The 16,614-nt window shown below is 43.2% G+C and overlaps 1 protein-coding gene across 1 annotated transcript in view; it reads right to left on the reverse strand.

Annotated features, from left to right (window-relative positions):
• Positions 1 to 16,614, reverse strand: part of dnah2 (dynein, axonemal, heavy chain 2) — a gene marked incomplete at both ends in the record, with an annotated part of 176,051 nt that overhangs the window by 75,157 nt on the left and 84,280 nt on the right. Inside the window, 6 exons of the mRNA XM_084023176.1 lie at positions 9,104 to 9,256; positions 13,007 to 13,134; positions 13,313 to 13,493; positions 14,441 to 14,630; positions 15,012 to 15,109; positions 16,394 to 16,582. Of these exons, the coding sequence (XP_083879302.1) occupies positions 9,104 to 9,256; positions 13,007 to 13,134; positions 13,313 to 13,493; positions 14,441 to 14,630; positions 15,012 to 15,109; positions 16,394 to 16,582 (939 nt within the window). The remainder of the gene's footprint in view (positions 1 to 9,103; positions 9,257 to 13,006; positions 13,135 to 13,312; positions 13,494 to 14,440; positions 14,631 to 15,011; positions 15,110 to 16,393; positions 16,583 to 16,614) is intronic.

Consider the following 16,614-nt stretch of genomic DNA (forward strand, 5'->3'; position numbering starts at 1 on the left):
AAAGATGCAGAAAAACTCGTCCATGCATTTGTTAACTCAAGGCTGGACTATTGTAATTCCTTATTATCAGGCTTTGCTAATAAATCTCTTAAATCTCTCCAGCTGGTCCAGAATGCTGCAGCGCGTATTCTGATTAAAACTAGACGAAGGGATCACACCTCTCCTGTATTAGCTTCTCTGGCCAAAGATAAAAGGTTCCCCCTTGTGTGACTCCAGGTGTACTGTCGGTGATCACTGTTAAAACCCTCCATAGGTCAGTAAGTTTCTATCAGCTGCCTGATCATGTGGGATGAAGCAGGATGTGGTTCAGGATGGTTTCTAGGTCTAGGTTTGGATCAACCATGCAGTTAAAGTCACCCCCTAAAACAGAAAATCTTCACCTCCACAGTCTCTAACAGTATCAATTAAAGTTAGTGGTGTAACAATTCATCTACTCTATCAATGTCAATTTTTATTCCTCCGATCCAACTACATCAATAGGTGCTCAGCAAGTTGTTCTTAACAAATATTGATTGTGACAGCCGGCCACGGAGGAGCATAAGAGGAAAAGGGAACACCTAAACACCACATGCTAGTTCTCAATGAATAACATATTCCAGTTGGAAATCTTTATTCATTACAAAGTGCAATGCGTTGACAACAAAACAACATAAGGATGATTAATGAAATCAAAATCCTCATCTTATGGAGGTCTTGATTCAGAATCATATCGAACATCAAAGTGGAAAATCAGATCACAGGCTGATCCAACTTTTGTGGAGATTTTTCAAGACATGTCAAAATGATCCTAAGTAGTGCGTGTGGCCTCCGCGTGCCTGTATGCACTCCCTACAACATCAGTCTGGTGCCACATTGAGTTGATGGATGGAACGAGACATGATGTCCCAGATGTGCTCAATAGAATTCAGGTCTGGGGAACGGGCATGCCTTCATCATGCAGGAACTGCTGACACACTCCAGCCACATGTGGCCTAGCATGACCTAGGGCCCACTGCACCAGCATATGGTCTCACAATGGATCTGAGGATCTCATCCCAGTACCTAATGGCAGTCAGGGTACCTCCGGCAAGCACATGGAGGGCTGTGCGACCTTCCAAATACCTCCCCAGACCATCACTGACCCACCGCCAAACCGGCCAATCTGCCAATCTCTGTGATCTCTAGCCACATGCAACCAAAAAATCGTCATTCAGAATCGACCGGTACCGGGACAGGTGCGTGGGGTTTTGGCAAAAAAAAGTTATGTATGGATTTCAATTCAGTGAATTGTATCGTTCTACAAAAACAAATATTGTCCTTGAATCGCATTGGAACCATAGGAAATGATACATATCGCATTGTTTTAAAAATGTATTGTTACAACCCTAGTTAAAATGTTTAAAAATGCCACCCTATCCTCCCCATTGGTGGAGGCGACATTTAAAAACACAAGCTTTACATTCTCATATTCTGCTTGGACTTTTAGTAAAACACCTGGGATTATTTCCTCAGTGACGAAGGAAGCAGGTAAAAGACTTTCTTCTGGTCACTTTGGTTGTCTGCTGTGCTGTGTGTCTCCTGTACCATCATCACGTACATCTGCTTTTTCGGTACCCCCCTCCAGGCAGGACCGGATCAAGTGCCCCTCCACTCCACATCCAAAACACTTCATGGTCTCTGGCGAAGCAAAGACCATGCAATTAAAACCATCAACTTTGAAAAAAAAAGACAGGCTGAGATCTCTTGTCGTGTCTTTGAGGATCATGTACACCTGTTGTACACCAGCTGGTCGTAGCGGGACAACTCTTTAGCCAGCCAGTCATTCTTAATGAACGGAGGAGCGTTGGACTAGCCGAACTACCCAGCGGGAGAACGGGAGTGACGGTGTCTTACATTTACATTTACATTTAGGTCATTTAGCAGACACTTTTGTCCAAAGCGACTTACAATAAGTACATTTGTCAAGAGAAGGAAACAAAGAAACCACAACGTATCATTGCTGATAAAGTAAGAGCTAAAAATAGAACAAGTGTTAGGTCCTCATCTGAGTAAACTAGTACTTCAAGAGCAACAGTGCTACGATCAGAGTGCTATAGGTAAGGGTTTTTTTTTTTTGGGGGGGGGGGAGGGGGGGGGGGGGTGTTAGTGGGTCATGCTATGTAGAGTCGAGGTGAAGTCTGAACAGGTGAGTCTTGAGCCTTTTTCGGAAAATGGCAAATGACTCAGCTGTCCTGACATTAGTCGGGAGTTCGTTCCACCACTGAGGACCAGAACAGAGAAGAGTCTGGACTTTGCTGAGCGACATTTGTTTGATTTCAGCGATGGTGGTACCAGCCGGCCAGCTGAAGTAGAGGAGCGAAGTGCTCGCTTCGGGGCATGAGGTTTGACCAGTGTTTGAAGGTAGATGGGTGCTGTTCCATTGGTGGCCCTGAAGGCCAGTGTCATCGTCTTGAATTGGATGCGTGCTGCAACAGGGAGCCAGTGGAGGTCACGGAGGAGGGGAGTCACATGGGAGAATTTGGGTAGATTGAAGATAAGGCGTGCTGCAGCGTTCTGGATACGCTGCAATGGTTTAATCGCAGAGGCCGGGAGTCCGGCCAGGAGAGAGTTGCAGTAGTCAAGGCGGGAGATGACCAGTGCTTGGACCAAGAGTTGCGTTGCATCCTTTAGGAGGAAGGTCCGAATCCTGCGGATATTGTAGAGGGCAAATCTGCAGGATCGGGCCACAGCAGTGATGTTGGGGGTGCAGGATAGTTGGTCATCGAGGATTACACCCAGGATCCAACGTGTCTTGGATCACGACCCCGCTCTCCACCACCACGCTGACTTTAGGCGTGTTATCCAGGAAGATCACTCCGTTCATTTGGGAGGCAGACCTAATGCTGCCGCACCCGACCACCTCTCCCACCATTAAACCTGCCTCCTCCACCGAGCAGCGCACCGCCGGGAGGAGTTTGATGGTGTGACGCCGAGTCAGCTGTTCAAACTCGGCGGCAGCAGCTTCCGCAAACGGCATGGTGCCAAGCAAGCACGCTGCTCGCCCCCCACCAACACACTCGCTCTACACTCTTAGAAATAAGGGTTCCGATAGGGTTCTTCTACAAGGGCTGAGGTTCTACCTGGAACCATTTGCTTCTGAAAAACCCTTTCCCGAAGAAAGGGTTTTTCAAGGGTTCTTGGTAACACTAATGGTTCCAGTAAGAACCATTTTCATCGAGAGAACCCTTTAAAACCCCTTTCCTGAATAAAGGGTTTTAAAAGGGTTCTTGGTAACGCTAAGAGTTCCAGTAAGAACTATAGTACTACAGTAACTATAGTAAGAACCGTTTTTGGAAGGAAGAGTTCTTGAGGGATTGTTGAAAGCATGGATCCTGTGTCACCAGGGACATACTTCCTGATAACACTTACCAATAATGGTGCAAAATACAATTCCTTGTGACTACTAATACAAATACTTTGCATATCCATTTTTTTTGTTTATTTGTTTTTTTTCTTCTTCTCCAGATCCTGTTGTATTGATCAAACTTTAACATAATTGCCCATTTTGGGATTTGAACACCCACCACCCAGTCTAAAGTCACTGGCAGTAGTGACTGAGCTAATCAACTAGCTGCATTGAGTCATCAGGGCCCAGTATTTCAAAACTTGTAATCCGGATCAGAATAATCCGGATATTGAAATCCTCCTTTTCTCAGTCATGGATCAAGGTGATCCTGCTGACTTTATCTGAGTATTTCAAAACACTGGCCGGGTGGATCACCGTGATCCCGACCTGGCTGGATACGGATTACCAAATCTCAAGTCTCCGCCTCCGGATCTGAAACATGGCGGACTACTTCACAGAAGGAGCAGCTGGGAGCACGACTTTCACGTCAAAAATGTAAGTTTACCGTCGTCTAATGTTGAGCGGTTTAAGGACCATATGAACGCCAACCAACATATCGTGCTAGCTAACTATATGAATTGTCACGTACTTAAAACCAGGCTGTAGCGATCTCTAATTGAGCCGCGGCAACGGTAGCTAACTCGGCTCCATTGACTTGCGTGTTAAGCAGCTAGCGGGCTAGCGGTCGCTGGCTTTGTTTACGAATTTTGCAGTCCATGGTTTAATTTACAAGGTAATTAATCTGACGTACATTATACAATAACTGTTTAAACTAACATCAACCTGTTCGGAGTTTATTAGCGTTACGTCATTGGCAACACAGCAGACTGAAAATAGGCTACATGTGTACAGACCACACACTATGTGTGTTGTGTATGAATTATGCAGTTCATTCAGAAGTGTCAGAATGCTACAGTAATGCTGGGGAAATCATGCTGTTGTCATCATGCACACAATTTCTGTGACTATTGTGGATTCCCAATGAAGACAAAGATATTACTCATACTCCTTCCCTTTCTTCTACTTTCAGAGCCCACTCAGCTATTAAGGACAGGGTCTGGATGAGTGCTGGAAATCCTTGGAAATGCTTCAATTGCAGTGATAAGTTGTTGGATTTTGAATAAAGTGCTGGAAAGTGTTTGAAATTGTAGTTGTATTATTTTCATGTATTATAGCTCGATCAGTGATTTTCCATCCTAATCTGTCTCCCTTTATGTAGAAGGCTCTCACTAAACATAATTGTGGTAATTTAAAGCAAAATAGCATCTGATTTGGTTAAGTAAAATAATCATTTTGTACACAAACATATAGCCAAACACTTTTGCTACACCTTAAATGTTCTTAAATTACTCCAATTTGTTTCAAGTAATGCACTGACAATTTAGATTAAGTGTAATGAACATCTTGAGTAACAATATCTAGGAGAAGCGGAGCTGAGACATTGTCAATCCAAGTCAAATCCACCTTTGAGGTGGGAATCTAAATGATCCTGAAATTTTGGTATCAAGCTGATCCAGATCTCTGCCTTACGTTTTGAAATACCCAAATCCAGCCCTTTATCTGGATTCAAGGGAGGATTGGATTACCAAAGCTGAATCCTGATCTTCAGGATCGGGATTCTCTGGATCTGTGTTGAAATACCCAGTTTTCAGATCAGATCACGATTTAATCCAATCCGACCAGGATAATCCAGTCAGATCACTTTTGAAATACTGGGCCCAGGTCCACCATACTAGTCTATCACCTTACACATTCTGATCAGACATACAAATAATGGCAGTCCTATAACTGAAATGTTCTGTTACCAATTTATTTTCACAACCATTAATTATATTGTAATACATCAAAATACCTGGTAGTCTTTGTGAAACAAAGTCATGGTAGATGATGTTTGTAAAAAAAATCAGTTTTTGAGGTAAAATTCTGATATGTTTTTGTCAGTGGTTTCAAATCTGCCTCAAATCAGTGAATGGCTTACTCAATTTGTGAAGCCACAGTTGAGTTGCCACTTGCAAATTAGCTCAGTGCGATAGACAATGGTCTTTGGTTCCAGAAATTGTGGATTTCAGCCTCAACTGGTGCAAAATGTGCAACATTACAATGTCAACTGTCTTGCCTTCCTATTCTCCTGTTTGTTGCTCAGAATTGCCTAAATTTTCCAAAAATAGTCTGGACCCGACCCATCACTGCACAGCAGCTATAATTGTGTTTATTTTTTAAAGTTTAGTTACACTACTCCCTTCTTCAGGAGGAAATGACACACAGCAAAGAAACAGCCAGGGGAATTGAAGCCTGGGTCCCTACAGCAAGGATATAACCCCTCTTTCTGGGGCATCTAAGTGAGCTATACTATTCACTGGACAAAGGCCTTTGAAAGTTTGTTACAAGTCACGTGATCTAGAGATACAGTTTGAAGTTGTGAGTTCAAGGCCTGGTTGATGCAGAGTGACCATGTTAATGCCTACTGAGGTGATGTGTGGATTAGTCACAGCCAATTTGAGAAATATTAAACACTTATTTTACAGACAATTTTACTCATGTATTTGTCTCCTCCTCATACTTTTCCATGATCGGCCTCATCCCATGGCTGCTGTACCCTGCTGACTGGCTTAGTCAAGTTGTCAAGCTGCACATAAGTTCAGTGATAAAGGAAGGTCTTTGATGTCAGAGGCCAAGCCTTAACTGATGAAAAAATCATATTGTAATACTGACTTTGGGGCTACTGCATCAGGGTTTGTTGATGCCGGGAATTGAACCTTGATCTCCCAGGGGAAAGGGCAAGGTTTGGTGTGTTGGGCCTGCGAGCTGGCCCCAAGGTGGCTGTGATGTGTGAGTTAAGAGCTGGTTGCCCCTATGGATTGCACCATATGGTCTAGTCTTCCCCCTCTACAAACCAGGGACCTGTACTACGAAGCAGGATTTGTGCTTGGCGAGGTAACTTAAGCGTTAACCCTGGGTTTTCCGTCCTACGACGCTGGTTCACTTCTTACCGGGGTAGATCACCATGGTAAATTACGCTGTGGAGCTAACCTGCTCCGGAGCAGGTTATGTTCCTGATAAGAGATCAACGTGGAGAAACACACCGCCTATTGACCAATCAGCTCTCTTGGCACGCGGATATATAAAAAAAAAAGAAGCTCTGTGGATCGTGAGAGGGTCTTGTAGGTAAACTATAGAGTGTACAGAGACCGGCAAAACCCTTTTTCTGTCCCTGACTATGTTTTTTATGAGAGATACAGATTCTCATCGGAGGGAAATACTTGTCTGTGTCAGCGTACAGCCTACTTACCACTATGAATTATGTTTTTATATTTATTTGATTTGCTCCCAAGTCCGTTTTACACCGCCGGGATTGCAGCTGAAATAATGAGGCTGATATTGTCATAAACCACGTTATAAGAATACATCCAAGCAACAAATTCATTATTTTAAAGTTATATGTTTGGCCTTTTATTGCGGAAGGACATCTTAAGAGTTAAAGGGACGAGAGAGAGCGACGACATGATTTAAAGGACGGCCGTAGGGCGGATTCAAACCGGGGCCGCTGCAAGGAGCCTCGTAACTCTACCACTAAGCTATCAGCAAAGGTAAAGTGACCATATAATCAGTCAGATCTTGTAGTGTCCTTATGATGGGGCAGTCATATTATACTACTAATAATATTAATACGACTTCCGCATTCACACAGTCGGTGAGTTTTTGCCAGCTGTCCTTCCTGCATTTGGCAGATGAAACTGTTGCGTTTTGCCTGCATTATATGTTTAACTTCTTCGTATTTCTGTAAGATTATGGTTCGCTCCTTGTACGTGAAATACGCCGCTCCGCTGCCGTAGACTGATCCATGTTTGTGATTGGTCAAATGCTGCAAACGCCGCCTCTTTCATGTGCACGCGCTCATAGCTGGACAGGTAAACCCTGGGTTGAGTTAACGAGTTGATAACCAGCTTCGTGTGACCGCTTATCTCCGATTGCGTTTGTTAGGGTTACTTAAGCTGGATCTCTGAAAGATACCCTGGGTATGTTGAACTCGCTTCGTAGTACAGGCCCCAGGTGTGACATATCAATAGTGATTACTGTGAACAGAACAGAACAAAGAAGAACAGAAGAAACTTCAGAGAATCAAGGTGAGCTAAATATAATATCTTATTTCAGCATGCTCGACCCTAGCTGAGGACTTTCATGGTGAAAGGTGGACAAAGCATTTGTTTCTTGTTGTTGTTATGTTTTGTCGTTTGCTTGTTTGTTTGTTTTCTTGTAGAAATGACTTACACAGCTTGGACGAAAGCCGAAGTGTGCCATTGGCTTGAAAAAGAGGGTTTTTGTTAGATAACACTGAAAAGTATTTTAACATTATTTAAATCAATGTGAAAACGTTGTGGGGTTCCCTCACTTTCTCATGATTCTGTTCCACTGTCACAATTAGTAAGTACAGTATGTACTCTGATTCCTTTCATTGGACCATGCATTATTTTATTGTTTGTAGATAGCTTACAATAAGGCACAGTAAATACACCTTGAACTGATGGAACTAAAATTATTTTTTTGGCTCCACTTTCTGCCATGTCACCGTTGCTGGAGATTACACAAATCCACGACTGAGGACAGCATGATGTGTCTGGCCTGTCATGTTGCTGATTCCACTGGACCTCTGCTGACTTTTGACCTGTTCTCCCCTGGGACCTACACAGCCTGTTCTGTTGGACTATCTTTAAATAAATGTTTTTCTCATTAAAATGTTTTCAATGTTTGTTAAATGTCAACATGATAAATGACCACAATATAATATGAACTAAACTGATCTGTAGAATACAATATGGTTCTTTATAGAACCCTCAGAGGACAAGACAGTTATTTGTGAATCCCTTTGAAGGGATGTTTTTAGAACCCCCTGTGTGAGGTGTAGATGAAACCCTTGAAACATGAAAGGGTTCTTTGAGGAACTCCTTGTGTGGGTTCTAGATGAAACCCTTGAAATACGAAAGGGTTCTTAGTGGAACTCCCTGTGTGGGTTCTAGATAAAACCCTCGAAAAACGAAAGGGTTCTTCGTGGAACTCCCTGTATGGGTTCTAGACGTAACCCTTGAAAAATGAAAGGGTTCTTAGTGGAACTCCCTGTGCAGGTTCTAGATGAAACCCTAGAAATATGAAAGGGTTCTTAGTGGAACTCCCTGCGTGGGTTCTGGGTGGAACCTTACACACACAGTTCTAGGTATAACCCTTTATGTGGGGTTCTCGGGAGAACCTTCCAAAAGGGTTCCAGGTGGAACCTTTATAAAAGGTTCTACCTGGAGCCAAAAAGGGTTCTCCTATGAGGACAAGCCGAAGAACCTTATATGGTTCTACTTAGCACTTTTATTTCTAAGAGTGTACCTCTGAGCCACAGCCACCGTCCAATCATAAGATTGAAGGTCCCAATCCTGGCTCCTCCATTCTACATGCCGAAGTGTCCTTGGACAAGATACTGAACCACCCATCGCCCCCGAGGCCATCGGTGTGTGAATGAGTTAGACTGATTTGCAGGCAGCTCCTTTAAAAGTGACTGACTGTAGTGTAAAGTGCCTTGAGTAGCTGGATAGCTACAAAGGCGCTATATAAATACAGGTCCAACACTAAGACCCACAACTGCTAACTGAAAAGAAAACACTAACACATAAACACAGAGAAAAAAAAGCTTACGCACCCCGCTCTCAGCTACACACACACTCCGTCATTCTCAGAGAGAGAGAGAGAGAGACCTACTTCTTCATCAGGATTGTTGGGGCAAGAGCGCCGCTTAATCCCAGCATAGTTGAGCATGGAGGTGAGAGCTCGCAGGCCAAAATCATAGTGGTCCTGTTTGGACAGCTGCTGCTCTGCCAGGGAGTACAGGCTGGAAGCTTTCTTAGCCAGGAGCTTCAAGACAAAGACAGAGAGACAAAAACAACATGAAGACAGAAAGCAGGTGGTCATGGTGTTGAAGACATGGTGTGCTAGCATTGTTTTGAATATGTGTGATTGAGTGGTGTTTCATTAGTGACCATTCACAACAGGATTGTATTAACATCCTCTTCTCTCTGTTGGACAGGCGCGGTCGGATTTGCCAGGGCCAGTTTTTCAAAAGTTACCGATTGGATTCCGGATTGGATTGAAATGGGTTTTTCAAAAAGGAAAAACGGATTCTGAAATCGGATTAGATCATGTCATCCAATCTTGGTTTTGATCTGCATCAAACATTCGGTCTGTGTCAAACCATCTTAGTAGGATTGGGATAACTTTGATCCCAAAAATCAGGATGAACCTGATCCAAGCAGAAGGGTGGATTCAGAGTGGATTTCAGGAACAGAAAGTAATAAAACTTTACAATTGGTCAAATGTTACTTTTGAATTTATTTTTTTATAAGATTTGTTTAACCGTGTTGAAGGTTCAGTGAGTAAATCCGGCATACATTATTATTTTAATACAATAAGGTAAAAAATGAAAAAAGAAAAAAGGATTTTTCCTCACAACAATTCCACAAACCGAGGTCGTTATGAAACAAAACTGTAGGCCTTTTTTAACATTTATAACAGTCGACTATTTTTGTTGTTCTACCGGATATTTAGTCTTTTTATTTGATTCTTTTCTTATTCAAAATATATTGAAAATATCCACGACATGATTTGTTTTTTTGTTTGTAGGGAAGAACTTTTGTATTGTTTTTGAGTTGCGCTGAATGAAAACACTTCAATTGACCCCACGCTACCTGTTGGTGTTGTTACACAGAGCACCTTTTATCCAGATTTGGTCATCTTGAAGGGCCAGTTGTTCAAAAAATGTAATCCGGATCAATATTATCCAGATTTGGAAATCACATTTTTTGCTAACCAGGATCAGGTAATCCGTCTTACTTTTAAGGCGGTTTTTCAAAGCAACATTGGATTGGATCACCCTGATCCAGATACACAGTTTTCAGGATTACCAAATCCGGATTACCAGCTATGTACAGAACAGGTAGAAGAGCCAACATGGGGTCACTTTAAGTGTTTATTTTGAGACAAAACACAAAACATAAACATCCACTTCCGTTTATAATTTCTTTTATGACCCCTCATCTGAGCCACACTACTATTGGGGTTATTGACTGCACTCATGTGCATATCCAAGCACCTCATGAGAGGAATTGGGAGTACATCAACCGAAAGGGGAGGTGCAGCATCAACATCCAACTTGTGGGCGACGTTGTGAAGTGGCCTGGGTCTGTTCATGATGCACGTATCCTGAGGGAGAGTGCTTTATACAGAGAGCTCGAAACCAACCGACCGGATGGCATAATATTAGGAGACAGTAGCTATCCACTCCTACCATGGCTGATGACTCCTTTTCTTGCAGCAACCACCCCTGCGCAGGCACGCTTCAATACTGCTCATTGCAAAACAAGATGTGCAATTGAGCATTTAAATGGAGTTCTGAAGAGACGCTTGCATGCCTTAACTATTTGCGAGTGGAACCAGAGGGAGTATGCAACATAATACTTGTATATACGTGTATCGCTGCACAACATCGCTATCAGACGCAATGTCCCTCTCTGTGATGTTTATGATGCACCTGAGCCTGTTGAAGAACCAGACCAACCTCTGGCGTTCTGTCAGAATGAGGGACTGACTGGACGTGAAGGGATGCAGTTGTTCAAAAATTATTTTTGACAGGTTCATATCTGATGACATTAATATACAGTGATGAATGACAATGACAGAGATGAAAAATTTAATATATTATTTTTGTTTGTTATTGAAATCTGTTTGGGGGTTTATTTCATGGGGACAAGATCATTTTTATTTTTACTTTACTATACTGAAAGGCTTAATTGGTTGCCTATGTCTACTTTATCACTGTAACGGTTAAACAAGTCAAGTGCAAAATATAAATAAAAGTATATACACTAAATTATACAAATGTATTATTTGACCAATTTTAAAGTTTTACTACATTTTCTTCCTGAAATCCACCTTGAAATCCTACCCCATGTTGGGATCAGGGTAATCCAGTTTTTTTGGATCAAAGTTATCCAAATCCTACTGAAAAGTTTTGAACAACACAAACTGAAGGTTTGATCCATTTCCAAACTAGGATTGGATTACATGATCTGATCCGATTTCAGAATCCTTCTTTCCCTTTTGAACAACCCATTTTCCAGATTTGATCCAATCCGATAACCAAAATCCGATCAGATTACCTTTGAACAACTGGCCCGAAATGTTTGAATCTGGATCAGCGTGATCCAATCCAATGTTGCTTTGAAAAACCAGCACAAACGTAATACGGATTACCTGATCCTGGATAGCAAAAACTGGGATCCTGCTTGATCTAAATTCCTGGTGACCATGACATTTGAACAGTGACATTAGTAGTTGTTTATTGGAGTTCTCTTTTTTCGCCTTGGTGTTCTCAGTGAGTATAAATGGCAAATGGCCTCATTCATATAGCGCTTTTCTCCAAAGCGCTTTACAGGAATGACTGACATTCACCCATTCACACACCTACGGCTGAGTCAACCACAGGGCGACAGCCAGCTCGTCAGGAGCAATTAGGGTGAGGTGTCTTGCTCAGGGACACCAGGCACTCAGCTAGGAGGAGTCGGGGATCGAACCGGCAATCTTTCGGTTGCCAGCCATACGCTCTACCTCCTGAGCTCAACCCACTCGACCCACCCCCCGGTAGTATGGAGGAGGTGCTGGAGCTCAGGGACCTAGTGTTGCAGCTAAAGGCAGGCAAGCAACGGATGGCTTCTTCAGAAGCGGCCTGCTTCCCCGGTGGGCATTGATGGCACATATCCTGCTTCCTCTGCCTCAGCTCGCCACGTCTCTGCTGCAGATGGAACCTCTGCTGACGCAGAGCAGCTGGTTGTCATTCCCAGGGACCGCTCATGTCCCATGTTCATTAGCAGGTCCGCATAGGAGTAGGTGGACTAAAGAGATAGAGGCTTGAATGCATCACCTCTCCCTTGCTGACATGCTCTTTTCATCTTTGATCATTTGGAGGGAGAAGCAGAGGAGGAGATTAGGTTCCGCTCTAGTTGAGAGTGAGGAAAACCAGCACAGATGTTGCAGGAGTTCTCCTTAGCCCTCATCGTTTTAACGGGTCAAATGGTGGGCACCTGATGTGATGACCTCCTTCCGATGTTCTCCTTCAAGACCAGTTTTTGAACATGTCCTTGACAGTGCTCTTCACAGGGAGCTCAAGCAGCTAGTTTGTTGCCACGCTGAGCAGGTTCCCCTTCATGGCCGTTCTAACGCTGGTGTGAACTCAAACACTGCCAGGCGTCTCGACTACTGTTTGAGTGAGCTGGTTAAGCTGCTCCCTGCCGATGTCCTCCTTTTTAATTTTTAAACAAGTTGGAAAGAGAGTTATGTAGAGTCATCCAACCTGCATGTGTGCTAATGTGTCACCTGACTTGGGGGTACGTTCACAGCGTTTCTACATCATAACCGAGAGCAGCCTATTCCAAATCCTCCATAAACTAATGTTTAAACGTTATTATGATACTGAACACAACTTCTCCCTTTCAGATGGCAATGTGATCTATTTTGAGGAACTCATTTAGGTATCCTGCTAGTTCATTCTTAGCCAACCATTTTCCAGGACCATACAGGATTAAAGAATAAACATCCCTTGAGTGATTATACCTTGCATGTGTTGAAGCCCTCTCCAAAAAGTATGACCTCAGCAATTAGAGTGGAGTCTGGCATCACCATGGAGACAGGTCTGAACATGGACTTGAGGCTGTCTGAAAGTTCAGTACGACCAGCGTTACCTTGGAAAAATGAAAATGGGGAGAAAAATGACAATGATACTGAAATAGACGTTGAAATGACAGAGGTGTTCATGATGAAGAAAATATCAGAACATATTCTGAAAATATGTCATCCTATTTCTGCAATATAATTTGCATAAAATGCACTGTACGTATTTCCACATTTGTGTTGACTTACCGGGATTTATAGTGATAAAAATGCCACATGACGAGAGCAGGCTTATGTGCTGTCCGTCAAAATGGAACTTGGATTGTCCAGCTGAGAGGGCGGCCAAGATGGACCGGCTCTGCTGGGCCACTACCGACAACACCTCTATGTTGATTCGGTTGAACTCACTGAAGCAGCCCCACGCTCCTGTCTGTTCAGGGTGGACCCAGTAAAAAGAAAAATCCACCCGTCATTACACATCAAATGATTAGGATGGATTTGTTTTTTCCTGAGCTGAATAACAAATCTTTAAAGCCAACACAAAGACCTACAACGGCGTATAAGGGCCACTGTAGGAAAATAAATAAAAACAGAGCCATGAGAGGTGGGCAATATTCTGAGAAAATAAGTAGCAGATTTGCAACTCTATTACGATGCTAACTGGCATCTATGCAAGCTAACTTCCCATGATTGTCACATTTGTTTTCTAATTAATACATCACGTGTGACTGAAGAAAAAACACTGTTTTACCTCTTTTAATAGGCTGACATCATCACCACCATCATCACCATCATCATCACAGTCATCATCATCATCATCATCACCATCACCATTATCATCATCCTCACCATCATCATTATCCTCATCATCACCGTCATCATCACCATCATCATCCTCACCATCATCATCATCATCATCACCGCCATTCTCACCACCACCATCAAAATCATCACCATCATCACCACCATCATCACCATCATCACCATCCTCACCATCATTATCATCATCATCATCTTCACCATTCTCACCACCGCCATCATCATCATCACCATCATCATCATCCTCACCACCACCATCATCATCACTACCACCACCACCATCATCATCCTCACCACCACCATCATCATCATCATCATCATTACCACCACAATCATCCTCATCATCCTCATCCTCACCATCATCATCCTCACCACCACCATCAAAATCATCACCGTCATCATCACAGTCATCATCACCATCATCATCACCATTATCATCATCCTCACCATCATCATCACCATCATCATCATCATCCTCACCACCATCACCATCCTCACCACCACCATCATCATCACTACCACCACCATCATCACCACCATGCTGTAGCTTCTTACTACCTGTGCCAGGCCAGAGTACATGCGTCCCATAGATCTGTAGTCGAGTCCTTCAGAGCAGTTGACCACGAGGACGTACATGCCGAGAGCTTTGCCCAAGTCCTTCACTGTTTCTGTCTTCCCAGTACCAGCTGGGCCTTGAGGAAAGCCGCCCAGATGGAGATGGAGTGCTGTGGTCAGGGTCATGTAACACCTGGACAGTGTCAAACAGTGTACAGGGAAATATATTCATTATCAGCAAATATGATCCCAATCATTTGGGTTGAAAAGCAATACTAAACAAATGAACAAAAGAATAAATATATACTTTGAAAGCATGAAAAAACACTATATATGTTAAAAATGAATCTGTGAGATGGTCTCCCATGTGTACAGCAAAGCATTAATCCACTCTCTGTAACAAGCATTGACATAATTGTTGCTAATCCTTTGGTGTGTGACCAGATTGTGATTTTGATTGGGAAGATTGTGATCCCAGTGCAAATCTGTCTGAAAAATATATAAGAAATGGAAAATACTTTCATTAATTACTTATTCATTAATTCATGAATATGACTGACTGATTGATTGCTACCTGTCAGTAAGTGGAGTGATGACGAGTCGTCCACAGTTGCCCAGGTACTCGTATCCATACTTGAAACATGTGTTGGTCTGTCGGATAACGCAGTCTTCCTATTGGGAGAACAAACAAACCACAAAATGGACCATAACATTTTGGTGGACTTTTTCTCTGGTCGTCTCCAAAATCACTCACTCATTCACTACTCTCTGTTCACTATCCAGGGAGTTCAATGTAGAAGACTATATAGAGGACTACATAGAAGGCTTTGTAGAGAACCATGTAGATGAATTAATAGAGGACTTTGTAGAGGTCTATATAGAAGACTATGTAGAGAACTATGTAGAAGACTAGGACTATGTAGAGGTCTATAGAAGACTATGTGGAGAGTTCTTTACACAGTCAGGCCTACCTTTTTTTAGCACAAGCCTATTTTGCCTTTAGCACAATGCATGCTGCTTGGTAAGTGACCATCGGTTGACACTACTTGTCATGGTTGAATTGTGGGATACATTCAGTCCACTACAACATGATGAAACCACTTTACAGTCACTATAATCAATTCATCCATCCATTATCAACCGCTTATCCTGTATTCAGCCGATCCCAGCTGTCATTGGCAGGGTACACCTGGACAGATAACCAGTCTATCACAGGGCTGACATGTAGAGACAGACAGGTAACCAGTCTATCACAGGGCTGACATGTAGAGACAGACAGGTAACCAGTCTATCACAGGGCTGACATGTAGAGACAGACAGGTAACCAGTCTATCATAGGGCTGACATGTAGAGACAGACAGGTAACCAGTCTATCACAGGGCTGACAGGTAGAGACAGACAGGTAACCAGTCTATCACAGGGCTGACAGGTAGAGACAGACAGGTAACCAGTCTATCACAGGGCTGACAGGTAGAGACAGACAGGTAAGCAGTCTATCACAGGGCTGACATGTAGAGACAGACAGGTAACCAGTCTATCACAGGGCTGACATGTAGAGACAGACAGGTAAGCAGTCTATCACAGGGCTGAAAGGTAGAGACAGACAGGTAACCAGTCTATCACAGGGCTGACAGGTAGAGACAGACAGGTAAGCAGTCTATCACAGGGCTGACAGGTAGAGACAGACAGGTAAGCAGTGTATCACAGGGCTGACAGGTAGAGACAGACAGGTAACCAGTCTATCACAGGGCTGACATGTAGAGACAGACAGGTAACTAGTCTATCACAGGGCTGACAGGTAGAGACAGACAGGTAACCTGTCTTACTAACTACAAAGCTGTACCCATTTGTTCCAACAGTGTTCCGCTTTTAAACTTCAGTCATGAACAGTGTAGAATGTGCTCTTATGTTTCTGTTTGCTGCCTGTTGTTCGTACTTGCGTCTCTCAGAGCATACCTTCTCCCAGTATAGTCGCAGCTGGCAAAGCCATTCAAAGGCACTGGCATCATTGCAGCCTGTCTTGATCAGCTTGTCAATGACATCCCGAGCATGAACCTCCACTCTCACCAGCGCTACAATTTTGAGCCGTAGGACTTTGGAAAGCTCGCCACAGAGCATCTCTGAATAGCAATGAAGCATGGAGACCTGAGAAACAAAGGCAGTCATTGTTATTCTTA

Source organism: Eutrigla gurnardus, assembly GCF_963514095.1.
Source record: "Eutrigla gurnardus genome assembly, chromosome: 12".
Taxonomy (NCBI): Eukaryota; Metazoa; Chordata; class Actinopteri; order Perciformes; family Triglidae; genus Eutrigla; species Eutrigla gurnardus.